We start from the raw sequence: 18,429 nt of genomic DNA on the forward strand, positions 1-18,429 counted from the left end.
AAAAAACACCATCTGTACTGAAAAAGCTGTTTTTAATTCACATAACTATGAAAATTCGTTCTCGAGCTACTTAACTATACATGTATGTTTATCTGAGAAGTCAATATAGATGAACGTTAAATGAAAACTACTTATATGAGTATCCGTACTGATTTTTACGAGCTATAAAACTTCTTCAAACGCGCTTTCAGAAACATTATTCGTAGACGAAAAGTGTAAAGTAGGTCTATTCTAACTCACACAGATAAAAGAAAAAATCTGAAAGATATCATTCGGATAATTTGTATTTCACTCGTGCTTGCCGGTAGTTGTATCGGCGCGGACGAGACGCGCGATGACTGAACGATATCTTTCGGATATCGTACTGAAGTCTTATGTGTTTGTTAGAATCGGGCTGTAAGTTGCGAAAGCGTGCGGTGCGCAGGCGCGGCAGGGCGGGCGCCGCCGTGACGCCACGGCGCTCAGCTGACGCCGCGCCGCGCGACGCGCTATACGCATCGATCCCGCGATGCCCGCCAGTCCCTCCCGCTGATCCGTGATGATGGTCCGACGCAGTGGCCGGTACACCACCTGGCGTGGATTCAAAGATTTCGCGCTCGGAAAACCACCGGACGAAGGTAAGCTAAAAAATAAACCCTCCGCTCTCCTATATTGTGCCGTTTGTTGGCGGACGAGATAACCTCAAAGCGGAGTGTTGTGTTGCTTTTCCGCGAAATACTTTAGCCAGTAAAAGCGACAGGAGATTGTACATTACCGGCATTGTGACAAACTCGTGCGCATTTTTAGTTATTAATGTATAAGTTTACTTTTTAATATTAGAAATTTTAACATAACAAACAGCTTAACTATCCATAAATCTTCCTTTTACTACCAATGTATAGATCTTGCCATGATCATAAAATATAAATGTTTGATAGGCACTTCCTACGTAGAAATAAATATCTTCGGCTCATATTTTAATCTAGACACGTAGTTTACACTTTTACAGTAATCCAGTAACCAGCTGAGCTTTTAGCCAGAGAAAAATTAAAGTCGTTTAAGATACATTCGCATTATACGTTCTTGCTTTACTTTGTAGATTACATATTTTCGGATGTAGGTAATAAGTTTTTTCAAAAAATTATATATTTGAATCAAGTTTCATAAAAAATTAAAAAGAGTGTTAAATTATATAACTGCGCCATCCAAAATAAATTCATCAAATGTAAATTGGTTTAATTGTTTAATAATAAAAGTTTGATAAAAACTTTCATAAGATTCATGTGTCAGTCATCTCATCAACAAAGACAGGAGCTATTACGAGTAGGTAGGTGTAACTGTAAATTACTAAAATTCTTTGCTTTGTTAATTTCATATTATTATCTTAGCTATTTACAAGATTGAGTGATTTCTAAAAAGCACAAGTAGGTATGCCAGTTTACAAATCCCCTTAATTTAACAACTTTCAGTGTTGTGCCACTTGTGCCTTTGCCCAAAAAGTCGTACAATTCAAGAGAGTATGTACACTGCATAATAGGTAAACCCACCCATCCAAGGGCCACATTATAATTTTCCCAGGGTTTGCAACTAGGTACTTAATATTCCACGGATCATAACAGTCCGTGCTATCGGCGATCGTCCCGAAAGTCATGTCACGCCACCCCAAACATCGCAACAACGATAAGAAACCTTATCTGTCAGTATCAGAGTCTGGTGTTGTAGTATACTAGTGATGATAACTCAAATATGAACGTATAGGTAACCCCATACATACTCGTATAGGATGGTCACGCAAGTTTTCACGGGTTACATGGGAACAAGTACTGTTATTAGACAGCATTGTCATCGCACGAAAAAAAATTTGCTTACAAAATCCATTCACCATTGGCCTCTAACATCAACAATAAATGATGAAGCTTCCATAAGTGCGGCACAAGGCGGCACTTCCACAAATGGCTAGTAAGTCCAATGCGAGAGCAACAGCCGCGACAACAAGGCTGGCAGGAGAATGTGCCTAGTGACAAAAGTTTGACACGCTGGTGCCTAATTACCGCCGAAAGAACCACTGGAGAAAAACCTTAGGTGCAGGGGTAGTTAGTTGCACAGATGCACACGATGAAGTGTAATATAACGTTCAAAATTTATTGGAATTACTCATAACCAGAGATCACTCTTATAACGGTTGTCTTGAAACAGTGTGGAGGGCAAAGTACGCCCCGCGGCACAGATTATTAACAAGTTACTAACGTAACAGATCCTTCACTTGCCCGCAAAACGACAAATACCCTACGCTTTATTTACTAATACTAATAAGTTATTACGTAAAACTCAGAAGAATGGTAGACGGTACGTGCCACGCGACTACACAGGCGGGCGCGTGTCACCCCTCGGCCACTTGCCCATTCGAATGAACGGCTAGCGTGTAGGTATTTAACGCGCGACCGCGTGCGAGTGACGTAGGCCTGCCCACGGGCCATTTCTGGCCCCCAAAAGGATGTTATCCGGCCCTCCACCGGTCCTTCCAAATAGTTTGTTATGATTGTTAACTGAGTCGTTTTTATTGCGAGGTTCGTTAATGTCATGGCCTTAATGGAGGGTAATTTAAGCGATTTTGTAAAGAAGGGTTATATGTATTGGTTGTATGTGGACACGGACAGAAAAGCTTTCGATACCTTTTGGTATCTACAAAATCCTTGGTTAATAAAAATAGTAGGTAACAATGATACCAAATTATAAATAAGTACCCACTGAAATCTTACCTCTGAACCTTTATCGATGCATCATGCCTATTTGAGACACGAAGTTGCCATTTTCCGACTCCTACGAACAGAGAAATAGTAAGTATAAATACATACATATAATTAATATATACCTTGGTCTGTTAATGGGCAATAAACAAGACATCCTCAGATCATAATTGAGCATTTCTTTTTTTTTTTGCCAATATTTTTTTTTTATTGTTTTAGGGAATTTTAGGTCAATTGTACTCAGAATCACGAGTACTTTCAATCTCACTGGGAGACAAAAAGTGTCCCAGAATTTCCATACATTTTTTTACTTTCCTCTTTTGTTGCCCCATACAACATGTACCTACGGAAAATGGTAACAAAATAAGAAAAAATTGTATGGGACAATTTTTTTAACTACTAGGATTGAAAAGGCTAGTAATTCTGAGTAGAAATAGCATATTTTTTTTCAAAAATATCACACTTCATAAAAGTGGCAAAAAAAAAGAAATGCTCAATTATGTTTGTTGTAGTGCGTGTAATCTAAACATTTCCTACTTTAGGTACTTAGTTAAGCCCTGTAGGTACTTATTTATGTTACGCTTAACGAATTATTTTTGCTACCTAGTGCTACCTACCGACAGTACCGACTTATTTTGTCAAACAAGTCTATCAGTAAATAAGAACAAAGAAAACTATATGCGTCCTTTTCTTTAGGGTGCTATAGAAGAGGATACATATAGTTTTCTTTGTTCTTATTTACTGACAGATTTGTTTGACAGAGTATACCTGCCATACCATTCCATTTTTAATTTTTTCTGTTATCCGATCGCCTGTTTAGAAATCCTATTTAGCCGAACTTGGATGGAAGGAAAATTACATAAAAGTAAATAGGGGAAATTATGGCTCCATTTCTCGTTTTATCTCACTCCACCGAACGTGTCCGAAAGTTGGACAAGGTACTTGAAATTAATTTGAAATGGCCCATCAAAAAGACCGCAGTATAAAACGCGCATTACTTTATTCATTTAATAAGACATTTTCTAAAGCTAGCTATACGATGAAAATCATCTGTGATGAAAATCAATAGGTACCTGTCACTTAGAGCTGGATCGATCAATTTTGGTTACAGGTATTTACGAAAATCAGCATCAGCTCTCTTATACATGAAGACATGTGAAGCTTTTCAGGGCAAATTAATTAAAACTGTAATTTCAATAAAGTGAATAAAGACGTAAATATTATTATATAACAAATCTGCACAGTCAGTCGGTTCATTCTCGTTCCCATTTAATTTCCTTCTAATCTAATGGAACAATATACATCTACCAACTCGAGACATCAGTCGAGCGGTATAGAGAAGTTCAGGAAATTAAGACACTTGAAGGGACTTCTTGTTCCCATTCGCATTATAGGGTTCTCCTAGTAAATTACACGGAAGACTGTACTACACATATCTTTTTTTTTAGAAAAAGAAAAGCCAAAACCAGAGGATGATCTATCGAATCATGACGAAATATTCTTGAAAAGTATTGTTGAAAGTCCCGATTTTGGTCGAAAAAGTGAGGTAAGTAATAATAAACTTGTTTATTGTAAAATATTATTACAATCTGCATCTAATTGATTGAATCTAATATGATGATATTATACTCTGATTCTAAATTATTTCCCGTAGATAAATTGAATTTCGCTCCTTTTTCTGCTGATGTTTTGGGTGTGTTTCAGTATACATAATCGAAAGTGGTTATAATAATATTCTAAATATGAGATAGAATTTTCATTCCCAAAATAATTATCTGCAGTTTACGACGCTCAACCAAATCTTGGCACTAAAAAAGGCGCCAAATTTGAAAAAAGGAAGGCTCCCCGGTCAATTATCGTCATAAAACGAGTACCTGCCTAAACCTCGACGTTGGCGGAATCATCAGCGAGCCATACACTTAAAAATTGATTGAAAATGTAAGGGCAAAGGTTTAATTCCCATAAGAAAACTTAATTTCTCTCCTTTATTTGTGCCAAGATTTGGTTGACCACCCATATATCACTTTTTCTACAAACTTCGCTGTACTTTCTATTCTGAAAGAGCGCCATATTTTATTTGTTATTCAATCTGTTAATTCAGTGAATTCTGTTTAGTCGGTAGAAGAACTTTAAGAGATAGCGTCCCACAAAAAATCAACCACTTTAAAAAACGAAGGGTCCGTTATAGTTATGGAACCCTAAAAAGCGGAAATAGCACATTCCTATAGCAATTCAACATGGCAACTTTTCTGACAACTCGTATACTATTTTCTTATCTGTGTTTAGTTGTGTACTGTGTAGGGAAGTGAAACGGCGGGTATGTTTTCCGCGTCTAACAGATTTCTCGTAATTTACAACAGAATATTATGTTTATGACTGATAAATTAGTTAACTAACGATAGTTTTACGTAATGTTGTAAATTATTCAATTAATTAACCTCACCTAATTACTTTTCATTCATTAAAACCAAGTGCCACGCCTACGCCGTTTGTTGTTTTGGAAGTTCCATTGTGAATCTTGTTGGATTTATATGAAGTGCTAGTGTTATTATTGCAGCCCATCGAATCAGAGGAGGACCTGGTCGTAAAACCCGTATCGTTGGATAACGTAAACATAATACGGTCGCTGAGCGAGTATCGTGGCAACAACATCAGAACTATTGAGCAAGCGGAACTCGCGATATTGCTATCCAGAATACATTTTAAGGTATGTTTAGATGCGGAATCACTTCCAAACAATATTTTATTACCTTGATGCTATTTCAGGTCTGGTACTGTATCATGAAGTGTTGATAAATAGCGAAGCGTACTTGTTGCGTTAATTTAGTTTCGCTTTTGTGATGTTACCGACAGCTAGAACGATAGTTGTGAACGTTATTCAGCGGTATAGATACTCTTAAATGACTAGTGTTTCATTCAAAATGTTGATAACTCAATTTCCTTAAATTAAATTAAATTTGCATGTTGTGCAGGATCAAGTACTGTTATGTACTTTCTCCAAACCGGTTTACGTCATAATTTTGGTCCTTGTACTAGTAAAGCGTCACATTTACACTTGATCAAACTGTAGAACATTTTATTTTTCAGGCTTTAATAGATGCTCATGATGCAATAGGTGCCTTGTGGCTTCAAAGAGGATCTGGCATTGAAGAGCCACCGCCTAAGCAAAACAAAGACTCAGCAGAAGGCGCAGAAACTAGCCCTGAGGAAAACGGAGACATGCCTGTGGAGACAGTCAAAGTTGTAGGCCTTAGGAAAGTGCCTGGACAGCCCTTAGGATTAACGGTGAGTTTTTTTTTTATCATTATCAGAGATCGGACGGATTTGCGACATTCTTAGTGACTTATGTCATTTTAATGACTTTTATTTATTTATTTAACATTAAGTACAAATGGCAAACTTAATGCCTTAAGGCATTCTCTACCAGTCAACCATTGGCCCAAACAGAAACTTAAAATTGGTGCGGAAAATAAAACAGAAATTTAAATAGATATAAGTCACTATCTAAATACTATATGCATCATCAATATACATACATAAATATGTACAATCATATATATACATAAACTAACTAAAAATATATACATTTATGACTTTTAGTATGAGATGACACACAAAAATCTGATCTCTGATCATTATGCATTTGTTATGCTGTGAAAATCTGTATCCTGCACATTTTAGGATTTAGAGTACACCAAGTAAGCAATGTTCCATAGTCCTAATAATACTACTATTTACCTCCAATTTTTCTAATTAGACATTGTGCAGAAAGAGGATTATGAAAGAGATCGTGAAATATAAGGGAATTTATTGTATGCCTCATTTATTTCAGTTACAGACATTTTTAAATGAAACAATTTCCATTGTTAATGTCAATGCCTTATTTAGTTAATTATCATCATAATTACCAGCTTTTTGTTGTATTTTTCTTGCTCAAATTTGGGCTGCTCATATTAAGATACAGTATGATTGTTCTTATAGCATTATTTGTTGTTAGCTAATGGAAATTCAACCCAAGATTTTGTGGTTAACACCTTATGAATGTGGTTTCCCTACCAAACCTATTCATTCAAATTGAAGTATAACATTTTTAATTCTATGAAATATTTACCCTGGTTAGACACCACACAAGTGCAGTTCATAGTTTAACTTTACTTTGATGCATTTAAAAATCATTTTTCTTCTCAAACATATTCATGTAACATACTTTCTAAAATAAAATATGAGCGTTTCAATAGTCTTTTGTTATATTATTTCATATTAATCCTTGAGCTACATTTCCAAAACTCCAACAATGAGTGTCATTGTCTATGTATATACAACGTTGCAAAAGGTCATCTGCGCGTGATAAGATTATAGTGAGTGAACAGTTGCGCTTCTGCAAACCCACTCTCTCGTCCCTCACTCCCTGGCATCAGTGGACCGTGTGATCGGTACGACTGATAGGAGTAAGAAATGCAGTGACTGATCAATGGTTTTTGTATAAATCTGTCACAGTAGTCCCTTAGTCGCCTTTTACGACACCCACGGGATGGAATGGGGTGATGCTATTCTGATGCCGGCACCAGTAGCTGCCTTTGAGGAAGCTCGACTGGAGAACCTGGACCAAAAGCGCCTTCAACGGAAGTCTCGCCCAAAACCGTCCTACGCGTATACATATAACGACCAAGGGCAGCTTTATTGCGCACAGTGCGACCGAATATTTAAAACGAAGTTCGGTTTTGCGAGCCATATACGTGCTCATCAGAGAAAGTTGTAAAGGTCGCCGTTGTCGGATACGACATGGAGGACTATATATACAATTACATTGAAAAGTGTGGGGATACATATTTGATCACTGAAAGTTCTTCAATTGATTTCTACATATGCAAAAATGACTCATTGCTACATTCTAATCATCCAATAAGATCATCACATTTTTGCACGGAAATTGCATGCTGTTTATAATTATGTCACATTAATGTAGTATGAGTCATGCTCATGTAGGAATATAGTGCAAGTATAATCAATTGAATACTTCATTTAGTAATGATGGTCATCTGAGAATGGTGCCAATCTATTTTACAGTCTATCCCTAGGATTTATTCAAATGAATATTATTAGTCTGAGTATAGTCACTACCATGCTAACCGAACACAATATTATTTCAATGTTTTGTTCATACAATTTCTGAATTTTTTTATTTTTCTTCCAGGTCACAACAGATGAGCATGGCCAACTCATAGTAGCTAGAATATTAGCGAGCAGTGCTGCAGCTAAGCAAGCCTTACTCTCCATAGGAGATGTCCTTCTAGAAGTAGATGGAGTACAAGTAGATACTGAAGAGCAGCTCAAAGAGGCAGTGTCCAAGCCTAACGATAGGGTTACCTTAAAAGTGGGACCTAACCTTAAGGAAAAATGTTCTCAATTAACAAATAAGCTTAGTGTGAGTATATCAATTAAGGAATGACTATGTTAATTGAGTTAGTAATTAACTGATTAGTTGATGTTGCTAGGGCCATGTGTTACACTTCTGTGCACAGTGATGATTTACTGTGTGTTTTACTGATATAGATATAGATGTTTATTGGTAAAATATTCACATTTACACGTCAATTATTTACATACAATGATTATTTAGAAAAAAAAATCACATTTCACATTGAGTATTCTAAGTAATGCAGACACACATATTACATTAGTAGGTACACGATCCAGTCAATGACCCGTAGGTATCAAGGAACTCATCCAAAGTATAGCAAGCCATTTTGAGTAGGATGGATTTTAGTTTGCGGACAAATATTGCATCGCTAGAAGCTTGCTTGCTTGGGGCTTCCATATACTATATGACCTCCAGTAAGGCAGCAATATTACAGCCAATATAGAAATGATTTAGTCTGAATTAAACTTTGAGGGAGATATACAGTCACTGGCTTAAATATGTGATAATCTCTATACCTTGTCACATTGACTTCTTGTTATTCCGGCTGTACTGTACTATTTTGTTTTTAATTTATGTCTTTCTGTTACAGTGTTACATGAGAGCACTGTTTGACTATAATCCGAAGGAAGACACACTATTACCATGTAAAGAAATCGGATTGGAATTTAAAAAGGGTGATATTTTACAAGTAAGTTACAATTTATACAACTTTATACATTTCATGCAAAAGTTTTCGTATTCAAATGGTTTTATAAACCTTATTTAATTTTTTTCTGAAGTAGAAAAGTCCTTCGTCATAATGGCACTAGAATAATTCCTGCCAAATCAAACCTAATGCAGACCTAATACATGCCAAATGAATTGTATTAACATTAATTATTTCAGGTGTCAGATAGAAAAGACCCCAACTGGTGGCAAGCGAGCCATGTAGAAAACCCTGATGTGGTGGGTCTAATACCTTCCCCAGAACTGGAGGAAAGAAGAAAAGCTTATGTGCCACCTGAAGCAGACTTCGTTCATAAAATTAGCATATGTGGAGCTAGGGTATGTAAATTTTGTATTTTTAAGATTATTATATAGTAAAAAATATTGAGCGTTTTGACTGTTATGAAAGTGAGAGATGTCTTGAATACAACGTAAAATAAAATTACCTAACTGAAGGAAATCCAGCTAAAAGGGTTTCTGTTCTTATTTCTTTCCACGATTTTTCTCGAACTGTTCTTTTGATTAATTGACAATTTTTTTACTCAAGCTGGTCAAATCGTGCCCAATTTCGAACCTCAATTGAGTCAGTTTAAGTTTTCATAGATTGTTTTTTTTTTCGCAGATATCTAAAAAGAAGAAAAAGTTCGTCTATGAGTCCAGATCGAGCGTACAGCTAGAAGGCGCAGAGTTAGCTTTGTACGAAGAAGTAGCGCGCACGCCGCCATTCTTACGCCGGGTTTTAGCGCTAGTTGGTACTCGAGGCGTGGGTCGACGTACGCTCAAGAATCGGATGATACACGAACATCCCGACCGTTTCGGCGCCGTTGTGCCACGTAAGTATATCGCTTTATAGGGAATAGGCATTGGTGCTGTATGAAGTGGGCGCACGCCGCCGTTTCTACGTCGGGTTTTAGCTTTAGTTGGTACGCGCGGCGTGGGCCGGCGCGCGCTCAAGAACTAGACGAGAGCTTTGGTGCCGATGTCTAATTGTTTATCTTATTGTAAGCGCTGTAAAAAGTAACGCCGTACTCTGCGTTCTTAAGTCGAGTTTTAGCACTACATTGAATGGTCTACCTTAAGACGAAGATCAAAAGTTCCGATAGTTCACTAGGTTCCGCTTCCGACCCATCTGACACTTACTATAAAGCTATACACTTCTTACATATGCGCATTGTAATATAATATGCCTACTTGAAAAATAAATATTTCACAGGCTGTAAATGTCCTTAACATTAGCTTAGAGGATGTAATCCTTGACTTTATTTCTAGGAAGTACTATGCTGACATAGAAGTTTGACATAGAAAACCAGTAATTTTTATTTTCCAGATACATCCCGCCCTCCCCGGCCACTAGAAGAGAACGGCACGTCGTATTGGTTCGTGTCGCGCGAAGAGATGGAACGCGACGCACACGCGGGTCGCTTTTTGGAGTATGGAGAGCATAATGGGCATCTTTACGGGACCCACTTGGATTCCATCAGAGCCGTTATTAAGGAGGGTAAGTAGCTCCTACATATGTTTTAAACGTTTGTTATATTCACCTATCTGCCCTCTTGCACAAGTTGGTATTTACCAGCCAATAAACGATGTTATAGTTTAGAATGTAGAACTCAATTTTATGAAATTAACTCTGACAATTGAGTCATTTTTGGTGATAGATTGTAGTGACACTGACAGCGCGAAATCTATTTCGAAACAACTAGTTATCAACTAGTATATTCAACAAGCGGAACAAACCTATCTGAACTCTGGAGTCGCGCAACCTGTTTTGCAACGTGTTTTGAAAGTTGACGAGACCAATTTTTTTATTACTTACTTCTAATGGCGCTACAACCCTTTGTGAATCTTAGCAGCCTCCAGGTGTCGTGATTCTTGAAAACCTGCCTTTAGTTGGCATACATGTTCATTATTTTATAGTCTTCATACACACACATTTGGCACCTTTTCCGAGGCTTAGCCTTAATGACGACGAAATTGGTCTAAGACGACAGCGGCGACAGCTTAGGTGTGAAAGAAAAGTCCCATCGCTGTGTCTCTCTCCAATCTATCGCTATAAACCAATGTCTTGTCCGGGCCGTCAGCTTTTTTGTTGCAGCGTCCACCATTATTTTTACGAGACAATTTCTAGTAAACTTAACACATTCACTACCAGACATAATATGGGGCACTACGTCAGAAACTGGTCATTAATTTGTAACTTATTAAGCATGTTCTCGAGTGCCCGTCGGGCGGATTCTTGGTTGCGAAAGTGTTAATACATAATTGACGTATAACAGGCAAGATGTGCATCCTGGACTGCGCGCCGGCGTCGCTCAAGCTGCTGCACAACAGCAGCGAGTTCCTGCCGTACGTGGTGCTGGTGGCCGCGCCCGGCATCGAGCAGCTGCGCAACCTCACCTTCGCATCCAACCGCAACCTCACGGTACACACCCTGTCTAACTGACTAAGGACACATTATAAGGACGACTCAGTAGTCTCAGTACACACACGCGCCGCGCGCGACCTTGGCAGGGCGGCGCGTACTGACGTGACCGGCATCATCCAATTCCGCATGTACTCTCTGCACCTCGCTCGCGCAGAGCGGTACTCAAGGACATACTGCGCGGCGCAAAATTTGTTAGAAGAATTATTACTGAGTCGTCATTATACTCTGCTAAGGGTCGGTTGCACCAAACAATCTGTCACTGTCAAAACGTTCGCTAAATTTTATTATATGAGAAGTTCCATAGACCTCTGACGCGTGATGATGTGTCTGTTAACTGTGTTGCAACTGGCCCTAAGTGTTAGGGCTGAGGATCATATTTATGCAGCGGGGCAGGGTGTGCGGCGTGCATGTCAAACAATAGAAGCTCGTACAGGTGTCCTGAGTCGACGCTGCATAGGGTGGACACTCGCCCGTCCCGCTACACGGCCCGCTGAACGCTCCACTCCACCGAGTGCCCACTCAGGTCTCAGGCCTTATACTAACGCACTGAGCGTAGAATGTAACGGCCCGGCCACGACATTGGTCTAAGCGCGACAGCGGTGAGCGACGGCCATGCGTTAGAGCGAGACACAGCGATGGGACTTTTCATTCGCACGTATGGCTGCCGCTCACCGCTGTCGCGCTTAGACCAATGTCGTGGCCGGGCCGTAAGAGAACGCGTAAGCGTAGATATCTGGCCTCTAGCTAAGCGCACATTCGTCGTATTAGTTTCGTTTAGAAGTGTAAACTGATTATTAAGTAAACTGTTCTCAACTCTCTGTGTAAACTGTAACTCATTAGTAAGACGAAGATGCTATATGCGGAGTTTTGTGCTCTTAGCGCTCTCGAGCGACGGCGATACGCTTCGCGACTTACGCTTACGGCTCGGCCACGACATTGGTCTAAGCGCGACAGCGGTGAGCGGCGGCCATACATTGGAGCAAGACAGAGCGATGGGACTTTTCATTCGCACGTATGGCTGCCGCTGTCGCGCTTAGACCAATGTCGTGGCCGGGCCGTTACGCTCCGTGTGCTAAGGGTCCAAAGTTGATCTGAGAAACCATCTAGAAAATATTAACACTTTCGAAACCGGGCTCTACGCGGCGCTACGACATTTTCGCTACATACGGGGAAACCCATGTAATCGGCTACGCTTCTACGAGCGGTGTGCCCGACAGTCGGGTTCTTGGTAGCGAAAGTGTTAATGTATGTCAGTGTGATACTATCTTATACCCGAAATAAAGCTGATTTTCATGCCCCCCTAGATTTTAAATAGAAATACGAGTAGAAAGCCCTTTGAATGCCAGTATAGAAACGTAATGTGATTAGATAATCGTGAACTTTTGCCTGACTCCAAAAAAATAGTTCACATCTATTTTTGGAATGCCAATTTACAGTATTTTTTTTTTACGTTCTTTTGTTTTCCTAGTTGTTATATAAATCGAGTATCCTTATGCCCAGTTTCACAAACGTAATCAATTTGAAGTCTGAAAATGTCACTTCACCACAAATAACGAAAACGTGTACGTCAATAAACCTTAATGATCCTATCACACTAGCGATTTGTAAAGCGAGTGAACGCGCGCAATTAGCACGTCTCGTTGCGCGCCTTGCTTTCATTTCTCAAGTCTAACAACATTTATTTATTTATTTAATCAAAAAGTAACACAGCATTACAGTTTACACCAAGGCACTGTGAAACTACAAAATACAAAACAAGACTTACAAAAAAAAATAATACAAAAGACATACAAAAAATAAACAAATTAAACATTGGATTTGGGCGACGACGTAACAGCGTGGCTCCGTTGCGTCGTCTGACTCGGCGTAGGATTCGGCAGGTTGCCCCGGAACCGCCGAAATACCACACCCTTCGGCCAGAAGTCTGCGCTCGCGATGGTGTCCTGCAGCGTGCGCGGCACGCGCACAACAAATGAAGTGAAGTGCACGTAGTGGCGCGACTGCAGCTGTTGCACCCTCAGCGTGTAGCCAGTCTTCCGGCGAACGTACTCCACCACCTCATCAGCCCCGGCGGAGTAATGCAAGCGCGACACGTAGAGCGCTTTACTCGGTCTAGCAACTCGCAGACCAGAAGTAATCGGCTCCGCGGTACCACACAGAGTCGTACGAGGCGCCCTACGCGCCTTGCTCTTCCTTTGCACCAGTGTGAACCCCTCCTTATCCACATCGGCACGGGAGGACTTCTCCTTGATTGGAGCCCGTTCTTCACACACCTTTGCAGGTGCGCTGACCTGGTTCGCTGCGGCGTTGCGTTGACCGGCTAGGGCGGCTACATCAGCATATGCCCGCTGACGTGAGCTCGACGTGAGGGGGGAGGCGGCCGCACGCGCGGGGAGCGCGCGGGCGGCGGAGCGGCGCGTGCGACATTTTTAATTGTGTCAACGCGCAAACTACCTGACTCGACACTAGTGTTGTCAGGTCGATGATCGGACGTCAGGTCTGAAACCGCTGACCGAGCAGGAGCATTACGTAAACAACTAATTTCGTCACGTAACTCGGCGATTGTTTGCAAGCTGGTTTCAAACCTAGTAATAACTACAGCTAAACTTGTTTTTAGGGCCACGATTTCCCTTAACAAGCTGCGAACGTTGACGTCATCCGGATCGCACGACGGAATGATGGAGATATCTGTCGCCACAAACTCCGGAATTCGGTCCTTGTACTCCTTGAAGATCTTCATAATGTCTTCAAGGCTCTTCTTCCCGGTTTCATCTCCTCTCCGGTGAGGAACGTAGGTGCCGGCGATTCCTAGGGACTCGCACAACACTCTCTTTGCTTCGCAGATGTCTTCGACAGTGAACCTTGATGCACGCGAATTCATCTGGACAGCATTCACCGCATCCATCGCCCCTTCCAGAATGAGCTTATCTCTTTCTTGAAGAAAGGCGAGGAACTCGTTCACGACAGGTTGCCTCCGTTTAGAGTCTGCCATCGCGTCAAATACCGGCAGCGGCCGAGCCGCGCGATTTCGTAATTATATGAATTAAATCATCAATGCGACTGCACCGCTGCGCGCATTAGACACGACTCTCGCTAGCAGGGTTAGCACATGATTTGCGCGAGAATTAGAACGCGAGATAGACTACCCGTCCTTATGTCATTACTATACGATTAGAAGGAGACTTGTGATCTTTCTCGCAGCGACATACTCTCGCGTTAATCATGTGCAAAGTGCAATGTGATAGAGCTGTAAATAAAAAATCAACTGACTGCACTTCAGTCCGTCAACAACAAGACTTTACATCTACTTTAACACCAACCTGAAGATATTTGGAACTGTTATTTATAGCTTCTAGATGGGGCGGACGACTGACACTGTTGTCTCCTAACCTCCATATAAAACGTTTGTGAAACTGTGTGTAGCATGCATTACTGCCAGTGTTTGATATATTCTGTGTTGTGCGCATGTTTAGTTCGACCGCCAGAGCTCCATTCGCTTTAGCTCGCGCCGCGCGCGTACGCTAGAGTCCCTCGCTTCGCTCTATGAGGTAAGTCTGAAAATCTCAAACGATTTAAACGTATTTATATAACTACTAACCGATAGATTTTCTAAGATTTATTTTATTGATTTTATAAGCAAAAGCTAATTTAATGCCGATAGTTTAATTTAATATAAAATCAATTTAATGATTCCTTTTCTTCAGTAACATAATGTATTTGATAAATATTAAAAGTTTTGAATGATTCACGGTTATTTTCATTAGACTTATATTGACCGGGATTACCTTTTTGATTTTTGTCGAGCTCCCGATATTTCGACGCAACTGCATTCATCATGATCACGGAAAACGCGAAGGAGCTTAGATCGCGCGCTGTCTATGGAACTTTGACATCCATCCCGCCTTCATCAGTTTTCCGTGATCATCGGGAGCTCGACAAAAATCAAAAAGGTAATCCCGGTCTATATCCCGATCAATATAAGTCTAATTGATAAATATTATTTGGAATGTTATATTATTTTTATCATTTCCATGGAATAAAGGACGATAGATAGTTTTACAAGTTTTCGAAAGTCCGTTGCAGATGCTCAATCTGAACGCATGAAGCATGAATACGTAGGAAATGTGTGGTGCCCGATTGATATTCCGAAATAAAATACGCCGATTTTCGGTACGCCGACAACGATTCGCCGACGTCTGTTTTGGCCGAATAACGATTGGAAGATTCTCATTTCGCATAATATTCGTTCGTAAACGGAGTCAGTAGGCAGAAATTTGATACGCCGATTTACTTTTCGACGAACAATCATTTAGTAATTGTAAAAATTGGCCGACACAAAATTGGTCGAAACACAATTTGTGATCTTGACACAGTGATCATTTAGTATTTTTTTTTTTTTTTTTGGTGAGTTGGCTGGAGCCTGGAACTTGCGTACAAAGTGTTCTGCGAATTCAAGAATCTAGTTGTTAGATCGTTTGTAAGAGTAATTCACATTTATTTCATTTACTTATTTATATTAATCATCATGTTCTGATTCTAAGGATTAATTTTAGTAAATTATGTATTGTTGTTTTCAACTCACCAAATTTTTACCGAACATAATATTGCCAGTATATATATGTAAATTATTACCGCAACGAAAAGAATTTCACATTATACATTGTTCAAGACCCCCCCCCCCCACACACTTTCTTCCCGTGGGTGTCGTAGAAGTCGACTCTGGGGTATGGGTTAAGGGCACTGTCACTGCAATGCAATGTCACAATCTGGATTTCTTTTAACCCTTTTTTGCCAAGAGTGGCACTGAAACTTAAGAGTTCATGTGCTCTACCTACCCCTTTATGGGCTACAGGCGTGATCATATGTATGTATGTATGTAAGAAAAAAAAGTGTCTATAAGTGCGTATTTTTTTTACAACAGCGATAAGTCATTCATTCGAAAATATTTTAACAATGTATAAAATGTGAAACGTTATTCGACTAAACGTGGCCTAAACGAAAATATTACTTTGCTAAATGTAAAATGTCCAATAATAGTTCGGATAATTTGCACAGAAGCGAACTGAACTGTATGCGAATCAAGATTCTACGTAACGTTATTCGACCAAAAGTGACAGCGATAGTTTGATTATTCGGCTAAATGGCATTCAGCGAATCGTTGTCGGCGAATCAATAATCGGCTAAAAAATTGTCGGAGAATCATTAGGTAGCCGAAATGTGTATATGCGAACATTGTTCAGCTATAGCTAGATCAAAACTAGCTGGAACACACATATTAAATCAGGTTTTGTCTTTAAAATGCATCTAGATCCAGTGAATGTTAATGTTCTAGTTGTTGTGTGCATGATACATAATATATAATCGACCATAAAGCTTATAGTTGTTTTTACCAATACCTAATCGTTTATTTACTTCGTAATTAATTAATATGCATAGATTAACATATTATGTATTCTAAGACTAATTTAATATTTACGCTACTTCTATATTCGTATTTCTACCATTATAAAACCATTATCTACGAAACAGGAAGAAGACATGAAGCAAACTCTAGAAGAGAGCGCCCGGATACAACGTCAGAACGAAAAGTACATCGACCTCGTGATCACCAATCACAACAACGACACCACTTACTCTCGCATCATGGACGCGCTACACACGCTCTCCATTGATCACCAGTGGGTGCCCGTCAGCTGGATATACTAACACTTATGCACGTAACGGTTAAAGGAGAGCGGATACAGTGCCAGAACGAGAACATCGATCTGATCACCAATCACAACGACGACACTACCTACTCTCGCATCATGGATGCATCTTGGATGCGCTACACACGCTCTACTGATCACCAGTAAGTCCCCGTCAGCTGGATATACTAACACACTTCTGCACGTAACACGTGTGGGTTAGAGGAGAGCGGATACAGCGCCAGAGCGAGATCATCGATCTGATCACGTGATCACCATTCACAACAGCGACACAACTTACGCATCATAGACGCACACGCTCTCTATTACCACAATTATACTTCGTTGTAGGTACGATTCGTACGACTGAACACGTGAAAATCGTTTAGAAGCCCTTATTGGTCAGCAAGCCCAAATTCAATACATTGACACTGCGTGCAGCGTGACGCACGCAGCCGACGCGTATAAAATGTACCATTTTCTATGACCGGGATCAGAAATTATGTTACAAGTAAAAAGGTCAAGTTGCCATCGCCTGACACGTTATTTAAATGGGCCGTTATTTCACTCACCATACAGCACACTATGCCTATGGCGAACACCGAAGGTCACTAAATTGCGGACATCTTTCTCTTTCCTCCAATCAAACCATAATTAATGTGACTGAGAAAGATGCACGAAAACATGAGACCTCGAAGGGAATAATATAAACTAGGCAACTATATTTTTTTTTGCTTTTATATTCTATGTTTACTCTTTATTTAACCGAACTGCTTTTTAGAATGATTTTAGAATAGTATAAAATGAATTTGTATTAGGTTAAGTCATACCTACATCACAGGTTGTATGTAGATTTATAGTTTAAGGATGAAATCTCGATTTCGCTAAGTTTTTAAGAATTATCTATTATATACACTCGTATATTCTTTTTTATAAAGAATATCAAACCAGTATTCTTTAAAATGTATAATTTTATCGATGATGTAGTACAGTTTAACGTGGGTAGGTATTTACCATGAAATCATGTAAAAAATAATTATTAATTTTGCACTGCAGGCTTAGTGCATTTTGTAGTCTAGGTATGTTTCATCCTACTTAAGTTATCACCTATTTGTGCCACGCGTTAACTTATATTAGATTGAAGTCATTCCAGTGATCTGCAATCCTTCTCTCTGTACTAACACGCAACGTTACCACATGTTATATAATACTATCAACACCTAAATAATCTGCTCTAAATTTAAACTCCTTCCATAGCCTCACCATTGAAAGTGTTCAAAATTAAATGTCCCACCTAACAACCATACTTTAATTTGTGTTCTCAAAAGAGATATCTTAGATCTAGACGTAGTTTAAATTCTATTTTACAATCTCTATTAATAAGTTTCGCATAAAAATGCATTATGTATTTCTGCTTTAAACACTAAGTATTCTTCAAGTATTAGGTTGGAAGTAACAGTTTTA

The 18,429-nt window shown here is 39.6% G+C and overlaps 1 protein-coding gene across 3 annotated transcripts; it reads left to right on the forward strand.

The window, feature by feature from the left end:
- Window positions 1-461: 461 nt before the first annotated feature.
- Window positions 462-17,991, forward strand: LOC125226984 (protein PALS2). Of its 3 annotated transcripts, XM_048131170.1 has the most exons (12): window positions 462-617; window positions 4,175-4,272; window positions 5,284-5,433; window positions 5,814-6,011; window positions 7,921-8,151; window positions 8,738-8,836; window positions 9,034-9,192; window positions 9,476-9,686; window positions 10,181-10,351; window positions 11,130-11,275; window positions 14,752-14,826; window positions 16,808-17,991. In XM_048131170.1, exons 1-12 carry the CDS (start codon window positions 539-541, stop codon window positions 16,982-16,984), a joined length of 1,794 nt encoding a protein of 597 aa, XP_047987127.1. In that variant the 5' UTR covers window positions 462-538; the 3' UTR covers window positions 16,985-17,991. The 3 variants fall into 3 exon arrangements, with proteins under 3 accessions (XP_047987127.1, XP_047987128.1, XP_047987129.1); XM_048131171.1 differs by lacking the exon at window positions 14,752-14,826; XM_048131172.1 differs by lacking the exons at window positions 462-617; window positions 4,175-4,272 and adding an exon at window positions 5,018-5,043.
- Window positions 17,992-18,429: the final 438 nt, after the last annotated feature.

This window comes from Leguminivora glycinivorella, chromosome 6 (genome assembly GCF_023078275.1).
Source record: "Leguminivora glycinivorella isolate SPB_JAAS2020 chromosome 6, LegGlyc_1.1, whole genome shotgun sequence".
Classification (NCBI taxonomy): domain Eukaryota; kingdom Metazoa; phylum Arthropoda; class Insecta; order Lepidoptera; family Tortricidae; genus Leguminivora; species Leguminivora glycinivorella.

What these genes read in the sequence shown, in the direction of transcription:
- LOC125226984 (XM_048131170.1), top strand. Translation starts at nt 539, where the DNA reads ATGATGGTCCGACGCAGTGGCCGGTACACCACCTGGCGTGGATTCAAA. An exon ending in TATCCAGAATACATTTTAAG is followed by an intron (nt 5,434 to 5,813) that starts GTATGTTTAGAT and finishes TTTATTTTTCAG; the next exon opens with GCTTTAATAGATGCTCATGA. An exon ending in AATTAACAAATAAGCTTAGT is followed by an intron (nt 8,152 to 8,737) that starts GTGAGTATATCA and finishes TTTCTGTTACAG; the next exon opens with TGTTACATGAGAGCACTGTT.